At 44.6% G+C, this 22,630-nt stretch overlaps 1 protein-coding gene across 1 annotated transcript in view; it reads left to right on the top strand.

Annotated features, from left to right (window-relative positions):
- RPRD2 (regulation of nuclear pre-mRNA domain containing 2) overlaps positions 1-22,630 on the top strand; it is a 2,300,864-nt gene that overhangs the window by 1,786,480 nt on the left and 491,754 nt on the right. Inside the window, exon 7 of the mRNA XM_044079912.1 lies at positions 2,395-2,686. Within this exon, the coding sequence (XP_043935847.1) occupies positions 2,395-2,686 (292 nt within the window). The remainder of the gene's footprint in view (positions 1-2,394; positions 2,687-22,630) is intronic.

The following is a 22,630-nucleotide window of genomic DNA, read 5'->3' as shown; positions in this document are numbered from 1 at the left end:
TCCTTCAACTGGAAAGGCCTAACAGCATATGCATTTCCACCTCTTCCTTTGATACACAAGGTACTACTAAAAATCAAGGAAGAACGTCCAAGGATAATCCTGATAGCTCCAAACTGGCCAAGACAACACTGGTACCCACTACTGAGGAGCATGTCTCGGAACAATATGTGGCCAATTCCCCTGATGCCTTTGATGTTAACTCAGAGCAACTACAGCATCATACACCCAAACCTAAAAACGTTGCAACTGACTGCATGGAACATCACATAGCAGCAGCCAATCCAGAACTTTCCCAAAGAGTTAAAGACATTATCCTTGAAGCACGCAGACCTTCAACAAGAAGGAACTATGCTGGAAAATGGAAAAGGTTTGTCTTTTGGAGTACGGAAAGAGGAAAAGATGTGTCAAACATAGATATGCCTAACATTCTGGAGTATCTGGCCGAACTTCTTCATTCAGGCCTGTCCTACTCCTCCATCAAGATACATGCATCAGCTATTTCAGCAGAATACAGCTTTGATCCACCTGTTTTTTCGCACCCTTTGCTCAGGCAGTTCCTCAGAGGAATCAAAAATGTACAACCTCCAAGGAAACCACCATTACCAGCTTGGGACTTAAACTTTGTTCTAGAAAAATTGACACTATCACCCTTTGAACCAGCAGCAACAGCAGACCTACAACACCTGTCATGGAAAACTGCTTTCCTACTGGCAATTACTTCAGCAAGGAGGGTTTCAGAACTACAGGCATTAATGGCAGTGCAACCCTTCCTAATCTTCCACCAAGATAGAGTGTCCATGAGGACTAATCCTACATTTATGCCCAAGGTGGTATCCAGAGTGTCTTTAAACCAGGCAATCCACCTCCCTACCTTCTTTCCCAACCCACAAAACAGAGGGGAAAGAATACTGCATACCTTGGATGTACATAGACAGCTACGCTACTACTTGGACAGAACAAAAAATAGCAAAAAGACTGACCAACTTTTCGTAGCCTATGCAACAGGAATGGAAGGAAAAGCTATTTCCAAACAGACAATCTCCAAATGGATAGGAAATTGCATACGATTCTGTTACTCCTTCCATGGAAAACCAATTCCACAGAACATAAGACCTCATTCTACAAGGGCAACAGCCACTACCACAGCCTTCTTACGAGGAGTGGCTACCAAAGACATTATTGAGGCGGCTACTTGGACCTCCGTGCATACATTTGCCAAGCATTATAATTTGCCTCTATATTCCAGATCCCGAGCAGGGTTTGCCACTGCTGTACTGCAAGGGATCCTAAACACACCATAATCTACTTTTATCCTCCTCCCCTAGTTGGCTATGGTATTCTACCCAGTTGTTATGACTGCAGATGCATCCATGAAGGACATAGTACAGTTTTGTACCTACCATAAATGTAGATGTCCAAACTGGATAGCATCTGCAGTCAGGATTACCTCCCTCCTTCCCTCTGTGGTACTCCTAGGGTGTTTACCCTCCTAATAGCTAGCTGGTGGGGGGGAGTCTTTTATGGTGTATTTGTTTGTATATATGTACATACATGCTTATTGTTGTGTTTACCTCTATCTTTTTGGAAACATTGGCATCTATCCAAATTTTAGCCTTCAAGAGGGCTACTGGCATCTGGGGCAAGAAACACTGAGGAAAATGGCGTCGGCTGATGCTTTTATACCCGAAGACCAACAGAGATGACGTCGGGTGAAGTGCGACATCAGCCGAAGCCGGACCCGGACTTTGGAATCCGGCCGACTGAAGGGCTGCCTGACGACAGGACAACCCAGTTGTTATGACTGCAGATGCTATCCAGTTCGGACATCTACATTTATGGTAGGTACAAAACTGTACTTTTTGCTGGATGCAGTTTCGACTGGTTTCATTTTTGCACTCCTTAAGGTTTTAAAAGTAAAACTTATTTCGTAGGAAGTGTTTTGCACTGTATTGTCTTTTGCACAAGTGCATATTTAAGTGTAGGCATTAAAGAGATTTCTAGAATTCTGCAATGAAATACTTTCTGGAAGAAGAGACCCCCAGTAAGTATTGCAAATGGCCATCAAGGAAACTAATTTAATATGCTGAGTACTGTCCTGTGTTGTATGTTTTCCAGATTTGCTGCAGTCAGAATCGTTACTGATGAATCTCTTATGACAAGAGTAGCTGTAATCTGAGCAAATAATTTTGTACAAAGTCTGAACAGAAAGTAGTGTCATTTGCACAACCACCCTTGCTGCTGTGGCATATGAAGATTCTTTTAATTTCTAAAGTAGGACTGATTAACATTTTTGTAAAAAGGCAGTTTTTGAAGTGTTTAATTCTGCATTATGATTTGACTGAAACCTAGTTTTTAAGATGGGAAAATCTTTTTTTCTCTCTCTCTCTCTTTCAGGCTTACAAAACCTTTGCTAATCGAGTGAATAATCTGAAGAAGAAGCTTGATCAGTTGAAAGCAAGTTTCCCTGATCCTGAAGAATCACCTGTCCCATCTCCCAGTACAGATGCCCCATCTCCAACAGGTTCTGAGTCCCCCTTCCCAGGAATGGGGGAAGGTGTTTCCCCTGGAACAGTGGAAAATCTGACGTCCCCATCCCCGTCCCCATCCCCATCGCCTGCAGAGGATAATCGGGATGTAGAAGACATGGAACTGTCGGATGATGATGCAGATCCATCAAAAATTATTGGTATGTGAAATACAGTGAGATATGCAGATTTTGTTGGGTGACTATTTTGATTATTCGAGTGCCCACATTTGAGGCAGAACATAAACATTTCCTTAAGACATTTTTTTTTAGTTTCTTTTCATTTTTTGGTTTCATTTTCCCTTCATTGCCTACCAACCATCACATCCTTCACATTCAGTTGACCAATTCATTCCTGTTTCGCCTGTGTGATTGCTGACAAAGATAAGCCATCATTTAGGCAGGCAACAGGGATTTATTTCTTTCAGCCATCACTGCCTTACTTCAGACACCCCAAACTAAACTGCCCTGTACTGACCATTCCTTCTCTGTTCTTGCACCCAAACTCTGGCACTCCCTACCCCTTCACCTTAAAAGGTCTCCTGTTTCCCCACCTTCAGAACTCGACTCAGAAAGACACCTTCATCAAAAATCTGACTGCAAGTGCTTTTCCACTGGACACAAGCCAAGTCCCTCCTCACCTACATCATTTCTGCTTTGATTCTCTGTTCTCAGCTGCTGCTTCCCCCTCATATTTACTGCTAAAATTAATTCACATTCGATTTTCTACACTGCTAATATTTGCATTTTGTGTCAATTGTCTGAGGTTATCTACCATCTGTGATTACTCTGTTTGTGAATTTGTTCCATTTCTTTTACTGTGAATTTTTTCACCTGGGTTGTGCCTGCAAATGATGTATATTGATCACTGTACTACCCTAGTAATTGAACTAAAAAATAAATAAACCTAACCCTCCACTTATCCTCTATAGTTTGGTGTGCAGTAGGTTTCAGCAATGGTGTGATGTCCTTCAAGGATGCATCTGCAGTCTTTACAAATGGGTTGTCCTGTCGTCAGGCAGCCCTTCGGTCGGCCGGATTCCAAAGTCTGGGTCTGGCCTCGGCTGGTGTCGCACTTCACCCGACGTCATTGCGGCAGTTATTCGGGTATAAAGGCATCAGCCAACACCATTTTCCTCAGTCTTTCTTGCCGCGTGGTGCCCGAAGCAGAAGCTGTTCGCAAGTGCCGGTCAGTCAGATCCAGAGATTACTACTACCGAATACTACTTCGAAGACTTCTATAAAGCTAAGTACCCAGTTGGGAACTCTTTCTTGCCTCAGCCAATGTCAGAGAAAGTTAATAACTGTTTATCTTGTGGGAAACAAATACCTCATAAAGATTTCCACTCCTATTGCATACATTGTTTAGGCCCAGACCACGATGTAGCAGCTTGTCTAGCCTGTGCTTCTTTTAACCGGCGGACGCTTAGACGTCGTTTGGACTTTGCTGAACAGATTTTCGGCTCCGATTTTGCCTACATTATGCCGTCGGATCCTCCGACTACGCAAATAACCAAAAAACGCAAAGAAAAGGACTGACACTCGCGGTCCGCAGTTTCGGCCGAAACCGCGGTTAAGCAAACCACGAGTGTCTCGGTTTCGGCCGAAACCGAGCAAGCGGTTCTTTCTTCAGCCGATATCATGCCTTCTACCGAGGCCTCTTCTAACCTGGTAGAAACGGCTTCTGAAATCCAACCTTCTGTTGCGGTTTCACAGGATTTATCAGACACCATTCCCCTGGATATTTCAACCCCTGCACGTGGAGCTGCTAGGCCTCCTCCAGCTATGTCTATTAAGGCCTTTGCCAGGGCTAAAGCAGCCAAAGCATCAAAACCTGTGCCTGCCAAGCCCCCCTCTCACAGGCCCAGCACCAGCTCCCACATGCTTTCTTTGGCTGAGGATCTCATCTCTTTAATTCGTGGAGCCCAGCCTCATCCAGACAGGGCCTCTCTCCCTCCTCCAGAAAAGAGGCCTAGAGCAGAGCCCCCTGAGCCAGTATCCACAGATGATTCCTCTGATGACTCAGAACATACAGACCCTCCTGAGGCTTCTTATTCTCCTTACGAAGACTCTGATGCTGAGGAGTCCATCCCTTCAGCTTCTCCTCCTGAGGAATTTTCCTTTGGGGAAACCTTGCATGCTATGAGGGAACAATTTCAGTGGCAGGGCCAAGATTTCTCAGACTCTAGAAAAAGGCTTAGGACCTTTCTACATTTGCCACAACATAGGCCCTTAGCTATACCTCCAGTTCTTTCTGTTGTTGATGCATTTAATGATGCTTGCACTGCTCCTGATTCTTTACCTCCAGCCCTGCTAAGCCCGATAGGTACTACAGGGTCCCGGACACTCATCACCACTTATATAAGGCTCCTTTTGCAGATCTCCCAGGGTCCTAAAGCTGTAGCAACTACTTCTTCTAAAACCCCCCTCCCCTCTGAAAGGGAATCCAGGTCCTTAGAGAGATGGGGTAAAAAAGTTTACACCTCTGCTACTTTGTCAGCTAGAGCTTTGAACTGCCAATTTCATATGATTCAATATCAAGAGTTTATGCTTGACCAGTTAACTAAAAAGCTGTCCTCTGAAGAATCTTTAGATAAAAAGTATGTTCAAGAAATGGTACATAACATACAGCAGGTTAGTAACCATTCTTTAAAATGTGGCTATGATGCACTGGAGGCTTCCTTTAGATCAGCCATGACTGGCACAGTTATCAGGAGGCATGCATGGTTGAAAGAACAGGCATTACCAGACCATGTCAAATCTAAGCTTTTGGATGCACCTATGGACAAGGTCAATTTATTTGGTTCCCCTGCACAGCAGGTACTAAACAAGATGGAAGAGAAAGCAAAATCTGTGCAAACAGTGAAAGATTTCTTACAAGTTCAACCTCCAAGGTTTAGCAGGAACTGGCCCTCCAAGAATTGGTCCTTTCCGGACTCCTCTAAGGCACGAAGAGGCAGGAATAGGCGCTGTAGAGGCAGAAACCAATCCAGGGGTGCCTACAGGGGTCGCCAGTGGCAGGGTAACAACCAACGAGGCACGGATACAGCCACCACCACTACAACTCAATCACAGTGACTTGGTGACACGGCCTACCAGGGAACAACTAGAAGCACCCTTAGGTGGAAAGCTAACCTTATTTTCAAGAAACTGGCACTGCATTACAAGAGAAAAATGGATTTTGCAAACTATAGACCAAGGTTACAGGTTCCATTTCCATACTCTACCAGGAAAGAGAGGAATGCCAAACCTACCACCTACTCAAAGGACAGAAGCTCTAAAACAAATATTTCAATTAAAAATGAGAGCTGTGGAAAAGGTACCATCTATGGAGCAAGGAAAGGGATTTTACTCCAGACTCTTCCTGGTACCAAGAAAAGAAAACAAATGGAGGCCTATTCTAGACCTGTCCGCTTTAAACACATTCCTCATTGTCCCAAAATTAAAAATGCTGACCCTACAGCAGCTTCTTCCCATGCTGGGCAAGGAGTCTTGGCTGGTAACTCTAGATCTCAAGGAGGCATACCTGCACGTCCCCATAAGACCAATTTGCAGAAGATACCTCAGATTTCTTGCAGGATCAGAGCATTATCAATTCTCAGCATTGCCCTTTGGCTTATCTACTGCGCCCAGAGTGTTCACGAAATGCCTGGCATCAGTAATCGCTCATTGCAGACTTCAGGGGATTCAAATCTATCCCTACCTGGACGACTGCCTAATACAAGCGGACAACAAAAACAAACTAACAGAAGACTTACAAAGAGTCATCTACCTGCTGCAAGCCCTGGGATATACAGTCAATACAAAAAAGTCAAGGCTGATTCCATCCCAAAGGATAACCTTTCTGGGTGCAGAACTGGACACATCAAAACAAATGGCATTTCTAACTGCAGAAAAGAAAGAGCAACTTCCTCCCTACTTCTTGGCATTAACAAAGCAGAACCATCTAACTGCAAGAAAAGTGCTGCAAGCTCTAGGCTTCATGGCATCCTGCATAATACTGGTCCCTCATGCCAGGCTGCATATGAGAAAGCTACAGTGGTACCTAAAGAATTTGTGGTCCCAGCACAAGCACAGCCTAGAAACCAAAATTCCAATGATCCCATGCCTGAAGCAAGAGTTCCTATGGTGGGCTCAGGCCTGCCAATCAAACACAGGATTGCCCTTCTGCAAAAGTCAACCAAGACAAACCATCACGACAGATGCCTCAGACCTCGGTTGGGGGGCACACATGCTGGGCAAGTGCATTCAAGGCCTATGGACTCAAGACCAGCTGCATCTGCACATAAATCTAAAAGAAATGATGGCAGTAAAATTGGCAATCCAGGCATTCAGACCTTTTCTCCAAGAAGGCCAGTTGATGATAAGGACAGACAACACCACAGTTATGTGGTACATCAACAAACAGGGAGGCACACACTCATACCCTCTATGCCGGCTGGCACTGGACCTATGGGATGTGGCTCTGAGCTACAACATTCAGTTACAGGCAATTTATGTACCAGGGAAGGAAAACATTCTAGCAGACATATTAAGCAGAACTACAACAGATGCCCACGAATGGATGCTGCATCCGGACATCTTCAAAACCATCACAAGAAAATGGGGATTACCACAAATAGACTTGTTTGCATCCCCATTCAATCACCAGTTGAAGAAATTCTGCACAAGGACTTACCACCCACATGCTTGGAAGGTGGACTCCCTATCTTTCAGTTGGAAAAGCCTGACAGCATATGCATTCCCACCACTTCCTTTGATGCACAAGGTGCTTCTGAAGATCAAAGAGCCGAGGATCATTCTGATAGCCCCAGACTGGCCAAGACAACATTGGTATCCACTGCTGAGGAGCATGTCCCGGGAACAAATATGGACACTGCCCCTGATCCCATTACTGCTAACACAGAACAACTACAACACCCTGCATCCAAACCTAAAAACTCTGCAGCTAACTGCCTGGAACATTACACAACAGCAATTAACCCAAATTTATCCCAAAGGGTTAAAGACATAATCCTGGAGGCTCGTAGACCTTCAACAAGAAAGAATTATGCAGCAAAATGGAAAAGATATTTCATCTGGAGTACTGCAAAGGGGCAAGATGTGACACTGGTGAACATAGCCAACATCCTGGAGTACTTGGCGGAGCTCTTCCATACAGGCCTGTCCTATTCTTCCATCAAGATACATGCATCAGCTATTTCAGCAGAATACAGCTTGGATCCTCCTGTCTTCTCGCATCCTCTGCTCAGACAGTTTCTGAGAGGAATTAAAAATGTAAAACCTCCCAGGAAACCTCCATTGCCAGCATGGGACTTGAACTTTGTGCTAGAAAAACTGACTCTTCCTCCTTTCGAACCAGCAGCAACAGCAGAATTCCAATACTTATCCTGGAAGACTGCTTTCCTGCTGGCAATAACTTCAGCAAGAAGGGTCTCTGATCTACAGGCATTAATGGCAGTGCAACCCTTCCTGATCTTCCATCAAGATAGTGTCCATGAGAACAAATCCTGCATTTATGCCTAAGGTGGTATCCAGAGTCTCTTTAAATCAGGCTATCCACCTTCCTACATTCTTCCCCAACCCACAGAACAGGGGAGAAAGGCTCTTACATACCTTGGGTGTACACAGACAATTACGCTACTACCTGGACAGGACAAAAAACAATAGAAAAACTGACCAGCTTCTGGTAGCATATGCAACAGGAAAGGAAGGAAAACCAATTTCTAAACAGACAATCTCCAAATGGATAGGAAATTGCATTAGATTTTGTTACTCCTACCATGGAAAGAAAACTCCAGAGAACATCAGGCCTCACTCCACAAGGGCTACAGCCACTACCACAGCTTTCTTACGAGGAGTGGCTACCAAGGACATTATAGAGGCTGCTTCTTGGACCTCCGTGCATACATTTGCCAAGCATTATAACTTACCTCTATACTCTAGATCCCGTGCTGGTTTTGTCACTGCTGTTTTACAAGGGATCCTAACTACACCATAATCTATTCTCATTTCCTCCTCCCCTAGTTTAGCTATGGTATTCTACCCATTTGTAAAGACTGCAGATGCATCCTTGAAGGACATAGTACAGTTTTGTACCTACCATAAATGTAGATGTCCGAGAGGAATGCATCTGCAGTCAGGATTACCCACCCTCCTTCCCCTCTGAGGTACTCCTAGGGTATTTGCCAATCTTCAGCTAGCTTGGGGGGATCTATTATGGTGTATTTGTTTGTATATATGTACATACATGCTTATTTTGTGTGTTTGCTCTCTACTATTTGGAATCTTTGGCATTTATCCAAATTTAGCCATCCAAGAGGGCACCTGGCATCTGGGGCAAGAAACACTGAGGAAAATGGCATCGGCTGATGCCTTTATACCCGAATAACTGCCGCAATGACGTTGGGTGAAGTGCGACACCAGCCGAGGCCAGACCCAGACTTTGGAATCCGGCCGACCGAAGGGCTGCCTGACGACAGGACAACCCATTTGTAAAGACTGCAGATGCATTCCTCTCGGACATCTACATTTATGGTAGGTACAAAACTGTACTTTACTCCCACATGTCTTAAAACCCCTCAAAATTGCCCAGCACCATGTAGTCTCTAGCCTCCATTGGGGACTATACTTCCCAGATTCCCGCCTCCCCCAAAAAAAGAGGTGAGCTGGTGACACCACATCACTCATCCTTTCCCCCCTGTCAGATCCAGCAGGTGCCTAATCTTGTATCCAAACTCTGCCTGTTTGGATTATAGTTGGAGCTGTATCCCTCTCTGCCATTAATGCTGGTTTAGGAGTCAAGTTTTTACTCATTTTCTTTCCATTTATATTTAATTTAACAGTCAAGCCTGAAGTTGAGAATTTGAAGGGAAAAGACCAGTTAGGTTTTTATCTGTGTAGCTTGCTGGTATCCTTTGATTACCATTGTTGCACTTGTTTCATTTAATTAAATTTAAATGCAGCAGACACTTAAATGTGATTTGAAAGAAATAGGTTCATAGATTCGTACTAGGCTATCGGCCCTAGGGCCTATGCAAGCCTAGCCATAACAATTCCCTGGCTATTTCTTCCCACAAACCATGCAGCAATGGTGACAGTGTGAAAGGCATTGTGGAATTGTGATTTTTTTTGTTTTTGTTAGACTCCCAACATTTAAAAGTTGTAGGCAGTGCTGTTGCTTTTATTTGCAAATCTTACATGAGCCAATCTGTCTGTCCCCTTCATCCCCTAAGAATGGTTGCCATAGGCAGTACTGTATTTACCACATGAAAAACGTACCACTTTTCTGCGTGGTAGCAACACTCTGTCCCTCTCTTAATCTTCAGTTACCTTTTGTTGTGCACAGTGAAGCATCTTCAACTGGCTCCCAGCTTATAGCTTTTTAGCTTCTATTTTTGGTGCTGAATAATCCTTTTCCTCTTTGTAATGGTTATAGTCATGTATTTTTTAAGGAAGTATTTCATTTTTGACCTCTGCCTGCACTCGTAAGGATGAGGATTTATAACATTTGTGAAGTTTTAAACCCAGGGCTTTGAATGATAGGAAGAACAAATTGATTTTGAAAGGGTTTATTCCGTATGAGAGCACAAGATCTTAAAGGATCTCCCTGTTCCCCATAAAAAAGTTAGAATAGACTGTACATTTCGTCAAGACTCTGCAGGGGGTTCTTACGGATAAGTCTCATTCTATTTTTGGGTGACTCAAACTGAGTTTTCTGAAGTACATAAGATTAGCCTTAGGAAAAGGAGTAGTAGTATTTAAGTCTTGTGGCCTAAGCCATGTAGGTTTCTTTCCTCTCTGTCTCTCTCTGTCCTTTTGGCTAGATATCAAGAGAGACTGCAATTGAGTTCTCCCATCTTGATACCTTTTTAGTGTCCCCTGGACCCTTGGTAGTGGATTAGAAGTCAGTGGTTTTGCTTCAGGCCTAGTCATCCATGCTGATTTCACCTACTGCATGGGCACAGGTGGAACATTCATTGCTGGAAACGTTTGACAGTTTCAATGTTCTAAAGTGCTGCCTAGACTCTGATCCCAGTAGTAGCACCAGTGCCCTGTTGTTCATTGAGGATTATCAATGCCAGAGTTCAGCACTTAGGTCCAAAGACTGTTGTTCTGAGTTCAACTTAGAAGCATGCCTTGACACCAACACTGATGATTAGAGACTTGAAGTTGACTTTGTCAATGATTTTGGTCTTGGTGATTCCATATTCTATCAGGGACACCTCTGCATTCGGATGATAGCATTGGAACAAAGCATTATTACAGCACACTGTTGAGTCAGCATTACCAGGATCCCACTTGAACATTGACTTGCTTCTGGACACCTAATTTTCTGGGTCTTTAACTCTGTCTGTCTTCTTGTAGGAGACAGAGGAGCAGAAGACCGTCTCTGGGGGAGATGTAATGTGTTCCACTCTCTGTATTCACTGTCCTTGGTTTCTTCCCCTCTGAATGTTCCAAAGAAGAAGAAAAAGACTAAAAGAAAACATACTGCCTCCCATTTGTACTCACAAACCCAAGACAAAAATATGACCGGTGGCTAGCAGCCCCTAGATGTTCATCGTGCATACAGCTGCAGTAATCACAGATGGGTTCTCTGCCGTCAGGCGGCTCCTCGGTCGGCCGAATTCCAAAGTCTAGGTCCGGCATCGGTTGTTGTCGCTTTCTCTCCTGACGTCAGTGAGGCCAGAGTATATAAGACACAGCCGACGCCATGTTCTTCAGTCTTTTTTGCCGCACGGTGCCCGAAGCAGAAGCAGTTCGCAAGTGCCGGTCGGCCAGCTCCTGAATTACGAAAAAATTGGAAACCGAAGTCTTCATTAAAGCTAAGTACCCGTTGAATCTTTTCTTGCCTCAGACCGATGTCAGAAAAAGTTAATAATTGTATTTCTTGTGGGAAGCAAATACCGCATAAGGATTTCCATTCCCTCTGCATACCTTGTTTAGGCCCAGACCACGACGTCTCGGGCTGTCGCTTTTGCGCTACTTTCAATAAACGCACTATTAAGCGTCGGGCGGAGTTCGCCCAACACTATTTTGGTAAAGCCTTTGATTATAAAATGTTGTCGGAAACTCCGACTACCGTTTTGTCCAAAAAAACGCAAGGACAAGGACCGACACGCGAGGTCCGCGGTCCCCACCGACACCATGCCAAAACAGGCTACACGTGGTCCGGTTCTCAGCGAGACGCCTTTGCAGTCCCTGACTACCGACGACACTCCTTTGGCGGTGTCCTCTGTACCCGAGACCGCAGATACCTCGGCCCTTTCACAGACTACAACCATCGAAGCCATTGCTAATGTTGAGCCTCCTAATGTGGACAGGTCCACTTCCACCCATGGTGTCTTTAGACCCTCATCTTCTTTTTCTATTAAGGCCTTTACTAAATCCAAAGCAGCCAGGCATCCCAAGAGGCCTGTTGCACAGGGCCCATCTCCAGGCCCCATGCCTAAAAAACAGATGCTTAAAATGGCTGAGGATTTAATTACTCTTATCAGGGGTTCTCAACCCCCTCCAGACAAGAGACCCAGAGTGGAGGAAGATTCTCCCTCTTCTGATCAGGGCTCCATTTTATCAGAACATTCTGATGTAGAGGAACACTCATACTCCCCTTTTGAGGATTTGGATGCAGAGCAGTCCATTCCTTCTGTATCTCCTCCTGAGGATTTTTCCTTTGGGGAAACCTTGCACACTTTAAGGGAACACTTCCATTGGGAAGGCCAAGACTTTTCCGATTCCAAGAAAAGACTTAGGGAATTTCTTTTGTTACCTCAACACAGACCTCTGGCTATGCCTCCTGTTTTGGACATACTTGATGATGTTTATTCGGAGGCTTGCCTTAACCCGGATTCCCTGCCTCCTGCACCAGTCAAACCTGATAGGTACTACAGAGTTCCTAACTCTCACCAATTTCTCTACAAAGCCATAATGCTGACCCTGAAACCATTTCTCAAGGCCCCAAGGGATTGAAGGCCTCTACTGCCAAGAATCCACTTCCTGCCGAAGAGAGTCAAGATCCTTAGAAAGGTGGGGAAAAAAGGTATATACCTCGGCCACCCTAGCCATGAGGGCCTTAAATTGTCAGTTTCATATGCTTAAATATCAACAGTTCCTGTTATCACAATTAAGGAATAAAATGTCTCAACCTGAACAACCAGATTTGAAGGAGTTGCAGGATATGATGCATAGTGCAGAGCAAGTGGGTAAACACACCTTACAATGTGGCTATGATGCCCTAGAGGCCTCAAGTAGAGCGGCTGCTACAGGATCAGTCATTCGTAGACATGCTTGGCTTAGGGAACAAAACTTGCCTGATCATGTGAAAGCTAAACTTCTAGATGCTCCTTTACAAAAGGATGTACTGTTTGGTACTAATGCTGAGGAGATATTACGGAAAATGGAAGAAAAAGCCAAATCTATGCAAACTGTCAAAGCTTTTTTACAGGTCCAACCACCACGTTTTAGCAGAAATTGGCCTTCAAAAAACTGGTCCTTTCCAGCCACTGACAAGCCCCAAAGAGTTAGATACAGACGCACAAGGGGCAGAGGGCAATCACGAGGATCATATAGAGGCCGACAGTGGAAAACTCCAGCACCAAGAGGTGGCGAAGACAGTGCACAACAATACAGGAAACAAACCCAATGACTCCCTCATTTCCATGCCAAGCAGGTCTCAGCTGGCAGCACCTTTGGGAGGAGGTCTCAGCTGGCAGCACCTTTGGGAGGAAAGCTAGCATTATTTGCAAGAAATTGGCATATTATCACAACAGACAAATGGATCCTGGACATTATAAACAGAGGCTACAAATTTCAATTCCCCACTCTTCCAAAAATGAGAGGCATGCCAAACCTGCCACACAATCAAAGGGCAGAGGCACAACTACAAATTTCAAAGCTCATAAGCATGAGAGCTATACAAGAGGTACCTACTCACGAACAAGGTCAAGGTTTTTATTCAAGACTTTTTCTGGTACCAAGGAAAGGAACCGACTGGAGACCCATTTTGGACTTATCCATCCTAAACACATTTTTACTCGTACCAAAATTCAAGATGCTCACATTACAGCGGCTTCTTCCCATGCTGGGCAAGGAGTTTTGGCTGGTAACATTGGACCTCAAGGAGGCATACCTGCATGTCCCAATCAGACAATGCTGCAGAAGATACCTCAGATTTCTTGCAGGTTCAATCCACTATCAATTCTCTGCATTGCCCTTTGGCTTATCTACTGCACCCAGAGTATTCACAAAGTGCCTGGCATCAGTGATTGCCTACTGCAGACTTCAAGGGATACAAATTTACCCTTATTTGGACGACTGCCTGATCCAAGCGGACAGCAAGCACATACTTCTGGAACATCTGGCTTCTGTAACACGGTTACTGCATTCTCTGCGATACACAATCAACAAAGAGAAATCCAGGCTAACACCATCTCAGAAAATAATTTTCCTGGGTGCCAACTTGGACACAAACACCCAGATGGCCTATCTTACGCCAGAAAAACAGGGGCAACTAACTCAGTACTTCAAAATACTAGCAAAATGTACCAGGCTTACAGCAAGGAAAATCCTGCAGGCTCTGGGCTTCATGGCATCTTGCATTCTTTTAATCCCATGTGCAAAGCTGCATATGAGGAAACTTCAATGGTACCTAAAAAACCTATGGTCTCAACACAGTCACAGTTTGGAAACAATAATACCAATAATTCCATGTTTGCAAAAGGAATTTCTATGGTGGGCCCAAGCATGTCAAGCAAATACAGGCCTCCCATTCTGCAAGCCTCAAGCAAATCAAGTCATCACAACAGACGCCTCAGATTACGCCTGGGGGGCGCACATGACGGACAGGTGCATTCAGGGCAAATGGTCCCAAAAGGAAAAGCACCTTCACATCAATCAAAAAGAAATGCTAGCAGTAATAAATGCAATTACAGCTTTCAAGGACCTCCTGCATCCAGGACAATTACTGATAAGAACAGACAACACCACAGTAATGTGGTACATAAACAAACAAGAAGGAACACATTCATACCCCTTGTGCAGACTAGCCATGACTCTTTGAAACTTGGCTCTGGAATGGCAAATCGAACTTCAAGCACAGTACTTGCCAGGATTGGAAAACACGTTGGCAGACAATCTAAGCAGAAATATGACAGATCCACACGAATGGAAGTTGCATCCTCAGGTGTTTACAGAGATAATCCAAGCGTGGGGGAGGCCAGCATAGATCTTTTTGCCTCCCACAGGAATCATCAATTGGAAAAGTTTTGTTCGAGGACCTTTCATCCAAAGGCCTGGAGAGTGGACGCCCTTTCATTCAGTTGGACAGCGTGGACAGTTTACGCATTTCCCACCTCTGCCTCTTCTGCCCAAGGTGCTTTTGAAAGCAAGAGCAGACAGACCGAAGATGATACTGATTGCTCCAGATTGGCCAAGGCAACACTGGTACCCGCTCCTGAGGAGCCTAACACATACTCCTCCCTGGTCCCTGCCTCTAATGCCTCTTCTGCTGACTCAGCACAGCTACAAAACTCTTCACAGTCAGCTGAAAACACTCAATCTCGCTGCATGGAAAATTCCTTAACACCACAACAGACCCTACTCTCCAAGGAGGTGCAGGATGTAATTTTGGAGGCCAGAAGGTCATCTACTAGAAAAGCTTACTCCGCAAAATGGAAGCGGTTTTGCACTTGGAATGAGAAAAAAGGCCAGGAACCTAGAAAACTGAACTTGCCTCAGGTATTACAGTATCTAGCTGAGCTGCTGAACAGTGGACTTTCATTTTCTTCCATAAAAATCCATGCCTCAGCCATTTCTGCAGAATTCAACACGGATCCTCCTTTATTTTCTCACCCACTCTTACGACAGTTCCTCAGAGGGGCTAAGAATATAAGACCACCAAGGAAACAACCTTTACCAGCCTGGGATCTTAATTACATACTATAAAAATTAACATTGCCTCCTTTTGAACCAGCTGCATCAACAGATTTGCAATATTTGTTCTGGAAAACAGCCTTCCTTCTGGCTATCACTTCAGCTCGTAGGGTTTCGGAACTACAGGCCCTCATGGCGGTGCAGCCCTTTCTCATCTTCCATCAGGACAGGGTTTCCCTTCGTACCAACCCGTCATTTATGCCTAAAGTGGTATCCAGGGTAGCTTTAAATCAAGCCATACACCTACCTACCTTTTACCCCAATCCTCAAAACAAAGGGGAAAGGCTGCTACACTCTCTAGACATCCATAGGCAGCTACGTTATTATTTGGGCAGAACAAAGTCCTTCAGGAAATGAGAACAACTCTTTGTGTCCTATGCTGTAGGGGCTCAAGGGAAGCCAGTTACCAAGCAGACTATTTCAAAGTGGATAGGCCACTGCATACGGTTTTGTTATTCCTATCATGGGAGATCTGTTCCTACAGGCATCAGATCACACTCCACCAGGGCCACAGCTACCTCTACAGCCTTCCTCAGAGGAGTTCCCACCAAAGATATTTTGGAGGCAGCCACTTGGAGTTCTGTACATACCTTCACAAAACACTACCACCTGCCTTTATATTCCAAAACTAGAGCAGGCTTTGCCACTGCTGTGTTGCAGGGCATTCTGGCTCAACCCAGTTCCTCCTAGTACCTACCACCCTGTGCGTAGCTTTGGGACTCTACCCATCTGTGATTACTGCAGCTGTATGCACGATGAACGTAGTACAGTTTTGTACCTACCATAAATGTAGATGTTCGAGTGCTAATACAGCTGCAGTACAGGTTTCCCTCCCTCCTTCCCCACTTGGTAAAGGCATGGGGCCTAACCCCCTCTTCATACAACCTGACTGGGTTATCCTTCTATGGTTTATTTGCTTTCAACTTCTGATTTTGGATTATATTGCATTGCATGTATATACATATAAACATAATTTATGTATTGCCTTCCTTCTGGGGGCACCTGACATCTGGGGCAAGAAAGACTGAAGAACATGGCGTCGGCTGTGTCTTATATACTCCGGCCTCACTGACGTCAGGAGAGAAAGCGACAACAACCGACGCCGGACCTAGACTTTGGAATTCGGCCAACCGAGGACCCGCCTGACGGCAGAGAACCCATCTGTGATTACTGCAGCTGTATTAGCACTCGAAAATCTACATTTATGGTAGGTACAAAACTGTACTTTTTCCTTCTTGATGACCCTAATTTGAGATAGCTCTTGATATATGGTGTGCTATAAGGGTTTGTGGTCAGTGTATTCTGACTGTCCATAGGACAAAATCCTGCAGGAGACTTTCCGTTCATTTCCATTTTCCTCTTGGGTGGTCCCCTGTGTAGATGAGTCATCACTTTGGTTTGTGCAGAAACCTGACACAGTTGCTTCTCTCCCAAATAGAGTACAAAAGTCCACCATTCTCACAAGGACTAAAAGTGTTCAATGATGGTTTAGGCTCTTTTATAAAGCAAGAAGCGTAGAGCAGTAGACTACTTTTGGGGTTTGGTATAATGGCTAAGGTCTTTACCTCAGATACAGGGTACAGGGCTTAATTCTGACCTTGGATTTTTAGCTAGGCTTAAAATGGCCCTCCACGGCAGTTAGCCTAGTATTCACCTATGAATCTGTGAAATGTACGATCTCACCATTTTTTTTTTTTTTTGCTAATGTTGTGCACTTTTTTAATGTGACTGCGCCAATGAAATCACCCACACTGTACAAAAGCTGATGCAGTGTAATATACAGTCAATATACGAGTTATATACATTGCCTTTGTCAGCCATTCTGAAGTCCTGCATGATACTACTACACAGTGCAGTTAATTGCTGAGAGTGAGGGTAGCCAGAGCAGGCACCACTCTCCACAGGCATGCCTGTCTGTGGCACTGAGATTTTGCTGATAACGGTCATTTTCAACAATGCCCCCTTAACGATTGAGCTTTTCTTTATGAATTTGAAAGAAAAATTGGGGGAAAAAAAGAGAGAGAGAGATGGTTGGCAGCACACCCCTCGTTGATCATTCTCATGGAGAATGCTGGAAAATTATGTACAGGAAAGGCCAGTGACGGAACCAGCTGTGTTCTGATAAATGCCACCATGGCAGTGGGAATAAGTAAAACCAGGGGTTCTGTGGCCCTCCTTTTGTGAGTGCATGTAGGGGGGGCAGGCTGAGAAACTGAGAGATCTCCTGACTGTCCCACTCTGGTGGCAGTCAGGGGTTGTGTGACTTCTCACTTGTACACAAGATCATTGTACTGTACAAGTGGATAAGGATGATTGCATCTAGAAAGTATTCAGTTATATTTTTGACTAAGCCCCCAGCCACTTCCCTTTCACTTGCAATCCTTATTATTATTAACTCCCTTTTCCCATTTTTTTCCTTGGCGTTGGGGTGTCGCATCAACTGTCACCATCTCAGTCAGTTCAGTGGCTCACACCCTCCTCCTTTGGCAGTCATACCTGACTGTCTTGGGTCTTTTGTCCCGCAATCCATCCAGCTCTTTACAGGATGCCTTTGTTTTCTCTTACCTTCTTCCTGTCTGTCCCAAATCTTCACCAGGTTATCTTAATTTCCTGCACATGTGACAGGCCACCATAACCTATTCTCTTTGACCTTCTCTGCAGTTGGAGCTACTTAGGCTTCTTCTCTGATGTCCTCATTTCTTCTCATGTCCAACAGTGCACATCCTACGCACCCATTATAGGCACTTCATCTCCATCACTTCTGGCATCCTCAATGGCTCTGCCTTCACTGCCCAGGTTTTTGTACCATACACCTGGTACTGGCCACACCACTGCTTTATACACCTTAATTTTCAGTTTCTTTGACATTCTGTCACACACAACCCTTGGCGCACTATGCCACTTGGCTGCAGTCCCTTCGATTCGACCTTTGACATCCTCATTCAGGCTTCTTTTCTCCTCAATCACCCATCACAAATACTTGGACCTGTTAGTCTGTTTCAGTATTTTCTCTTCTACCTCAATTCTCAGCTTCTTCTGATTTCCCACATTTCCTGCCTGTACAACTGTCTTATCTATACTCTGCTTTATCTTGTTTGACTTCAGCTTTGCATTCCATTTCACTGTCATTTGTTCTTGTTCAGAGTCTGCCTGAAATGCTACATCTTCTGCATGCAGCAGCTTTGTTGATCTGTACACTCTGACCTGTTTGCACATTTAGTCCATCACTACTATAAACAGCAGTGGACTTGTAGTTATACCCTGATCCACCACCCCCCCCCACTCCCACTGGGAACCCCTGTGTGTGTCATTGGGTCTTTATACATGGCCTGCACTAATTCAGCTAATGTTTGTGGTACTTCAAACCAATGCAGGACTGTCCAAGTCCACTTTTTGGAACATTGTCTTATGCCTTCTCAAAGTCTAGGAATGTCCAGTTGGACTGCTTCATGTCTCATTGCAAACAATGGGTCATTTGTGCTGCACACTGATTTGAATCTGAACTTCTCATCTACCATCTTACTTTCTACTACTTTGCATATTCTTTTGTCAGTCCCCCTCTCCAGAACTTTCATACAGTAAAACAACAGTTTTATACCTCTGTACTGCCTAGAGTTGTCAATGTCCCTTTTGTTATTGTACTCTGGCACTAGAGTGCTTATTCTCCAGTCATCTTTCTCACCATACTGCTGTGAGTACCCTGTGGAGTGATTTCTTCCCTAAATCACCCAAGATCTTGAGTATATCTGCCATGACCTCATGCAGGTCTGCTGTTTTTCCTGACTTAATTTTCCTTAGCGCTCCTGTTACTGCTCAGGTGGCTCCTTCTCTTTTTTATTATAGGCTGTGCCTTGGACAGTACAGCTTCTTTGAAGTTTTCTTCATTCAGCCGCTGCTGGAAGTACTCTTTCTTGTCTACCTTTGTCCTGTGGGGACTGATGAACAGGTTGTTGCTGTCATCACTTATAAAGGATGTCTGACAATCTTAATCTTTCTATCTTGGACTAGCATCCTTCTAGTTTCTTTGCCATCTGCTGGATACCTTTCCAGAAGCTGGTAGAGTGCCTCTGATGCCTTGTTCTTTGATACTGCAACTGTTCTGTTAGTTTCTTTGTTAGCCACTAGTGGTGATCTTCATGTTTCACTGTTGCAATCATTACATTTGGGTTATCTGCTTGCAGGTAGCCCTCAGTCGGCCTGATTAACAAAGTCTTGGGTCCTGCATCGGTTGCTGTCTCGTCTTCCATGACATCAGGTCGTCAGGGGTAAAAAAAACATGCAGCCGACGTCATTACACCAGTCTTTCTTGCCGTGCGGTGCCCGAAGCAGAAGCAGTTTGCAAGTGCTGGTCAGCCAACTCCTGAAATTTTCGTTTTCGAGTTTCAGAACCAAAGTCTTCAACTAAAAGCTAAGTACCGCGTTGGGGAAACTTTTTCTTGCTCTAAACCAATGTCAGTAAAAGTAAATAATTGCATTTCTTGTGGAAAGCAAATACCTCATAAAGGTTTTCATTCGTACTATATTTCTTGCCTAGGCCCTGACCACGATGTACCTCGCTGTCGGTTTTGTGCCTTATTTAAACCACAAACTGTCCGTCGTCAGTATATTTGTGCTTCTAAATGTTTTGCTGCTTGTTTCAATTATCCTGATATGTCTCTGGTAAGCCGTCCGACTACCGACATTCCGAAAAATGCAAAGATAAAGACAGAGACAGGCTGCCCAGTTTGCTGGTACTCAGTGATGTGCTTTCGCAGCCCCTGATACCCGCTACTTCAGATTCGCAGGCCTCTACTGAGACCCATTCGGAGTTCGGTATGCCGTGAGATGCTTCAACTGTGGAACCTGTGGATGTCTCTAACTTGGATGGGTCTGGAGCCGCTGTACAGGCACTGGCTTCTGAGGGTGTATTCAGGGCTACTGACTTGCGTATTAAACCGGCGCCATCTTCTTCTTCTTCAAGGCCTAAAACTCGAACCATGCCTAGAAAACTGACGCCCAGACAGCATGGTCAGGCCTTTATGCCTAAAGAAGAAATTATAAGAATGACTGAAGACCTTATTACTTTAATCAGGGAAAGCCAACCTTCCCCCTCTAAGAAACCTAGGACTGAGTTTGCTTTTGATACTTCTGACCAGGATTCTGAAATTTCTCTTTCCTCTGACCAGGATTTACCCTTATCTACCTATGAGGATTCTGATGCTGAGGACTCTATTCATAGGGTCATAGGTAGGTACTAGGCTATCGGCCCAAGGGCCTACGTAAGCCTAGCCAGCAAGGTTCCATAGCTTTGGCCACCCAAGAAAGTTATTTTCCTGTGCCACTGTCCAGGAGAGAGACAGAAGTGATCCCTGGGGTGCATTTCCTATTTCCCATCCACTTATCAAGATTTTCTTGGAGTGCTAGTAAAGAACTTTGCTTGACACAGATGGGTAGCTTGTTCCAGAGTATAGGAAGTATCTGGGACAGGAATCTATCCCTCCAGCGTGTCCTGTTTATTGTGGTGACAAGGTTTATGTTCCTAGAGCGTGTAGCTTGGAGGGATTGCGATTTCTTTAGGTGTAGCATGTCCAACAGCTCTGGGTTTGACATAGCTTTATATGTTAGGCAGTGATCACCTCAGAGTAGGTGATATGCTAAGGAGTAAAGCTGGAGTTTTTTGAGGTGGTCAGTGTAAGGCTTTTGTTTGAGGCCAGTAATTCTCTTTGTGAGATACTTCTGTGGCCTTTCCAGCTGCTGCAGATGTCTTGTGAGGTACATTCCAAAAGGGGCGTTGTATCTATAATGGGTCTGAGTAATGAGTAGAGGGGTAAACTGACCTCTTTTTTTCCTGGATGAGAACCCTTTTATGATGAGGTGTGCCACGTAGAAGGACTTCCTGACTACTGTGGCGATGTGACTATCAAAGGAGAGACTACTGTCCACCAGGATTTCTCTTTTGGTGAAACCTTGAATACTCTCAGGGAGCTTTTTCTTTGGGAAAGTCAGGATCTCTCTGATTCTAAAAAGAGGCTTAGGGATTTCTTACTCCTGCCCCAGCACAGGCCTTTAGCTGTACTTCCTGTATTGGACATTGTTGATGATGCCTTTTCGGAATCTAGCATGGCCTCTGACTCTCTACCTCCTGCTTCCAGAAAACCTGATAGATATTACAGGGTTCCTGACTCTCACAAGTTCCTTTTCAAAAATCCTACTGTGGATCCTGAAACCATTTCACAGTGACCCAAGGGCATTAAAGCTACTACTGCCAAAAATCCTACCCCCTCTGATAGAGACTCCAGAGCGCTGGATAGATGGGATAAGAAGGTATACACTAATGCAACTTTGACCATTAGGGCCTTGAATTGCCAGTTTCATATGTTAAAAGTATCAGCTGCATATTATTGGATTGCTTAAACAGAAAATGATGTTGATTCCTGATTGTGCTGAAAATAAGGATTTACAGGATTTTATTCATTTTGCTGAACAAGTTGGTAAACATACATTGCAATGTGGTTTTGATTCACTATAGAGGCATCTTGCAGGGCTGCGGTAACTGGATCTGTACTTAGAAGGCATGCTTGGCTTAAGGAACAATCCTTGCCAGATCATGTTAAAGCAAAATTACTGGATGCTCCCTTAAATCAGGGCCACCTGTTTGGCAACAAGGCAGAAGAAGTTCTTAAAAAGATGGAGGAAAAAGCTAAATCTATGCAAACTGTTAAAGGCTTTTTACAAATACAACCTCCAAGATTTAGTAGGCATTGGACTTCTAAGAATTGGTCCTTTCCTGCCTCTTCCAGACCTTCTCAGTCCAAACCCAGATCCAGCAGAGCACCCAGGCTTCAGTCACAGGGGATGCACAGGACTAAACAGTGGGGGGCCTCCACTTCCAAATTTGGGAGTAATAAAACTCCCCCCTATGGTAAACTATCTCAATGACTTATTTTTAAAACTTCCAAGCACTTCTCAACTGACTGCCCCTTTGGGGTGAAAGTTGGCACTTCATGCAAAGAACTTGGGGACTCATTACCCAGGACAAATGGGTTTTAAATATGGTGTCCCGAGGATGCAGATTTCATTTCCACATGTCACCAACTCCAAGCGGTTGGCTGGATCTACCTCCAAAACAGTGGGCAGAGGCCCTAAAGTAAAGTACTCTCTCTCAAACATAGGGGATATTCATTTGGTACCAGA

This window comes from Protopterus annectens, chromosome 8.part0, assembly GCF_019279795.1.
Source record: "Protopterus annectens isolate FY-2018-M chromosome 8.part0, PAN1.0, whole genome shotgun sequence".
In the NCBI taxonomy this organism is placed as follows: Eukaryota; Metazoa; Chordata; order Ceratodontiformes; family Protopteridae; genus Protopterus; species Protopterus annectens.
This window is presented reverse-complemented; position numbering and strand designations above follow the sequence as displayed.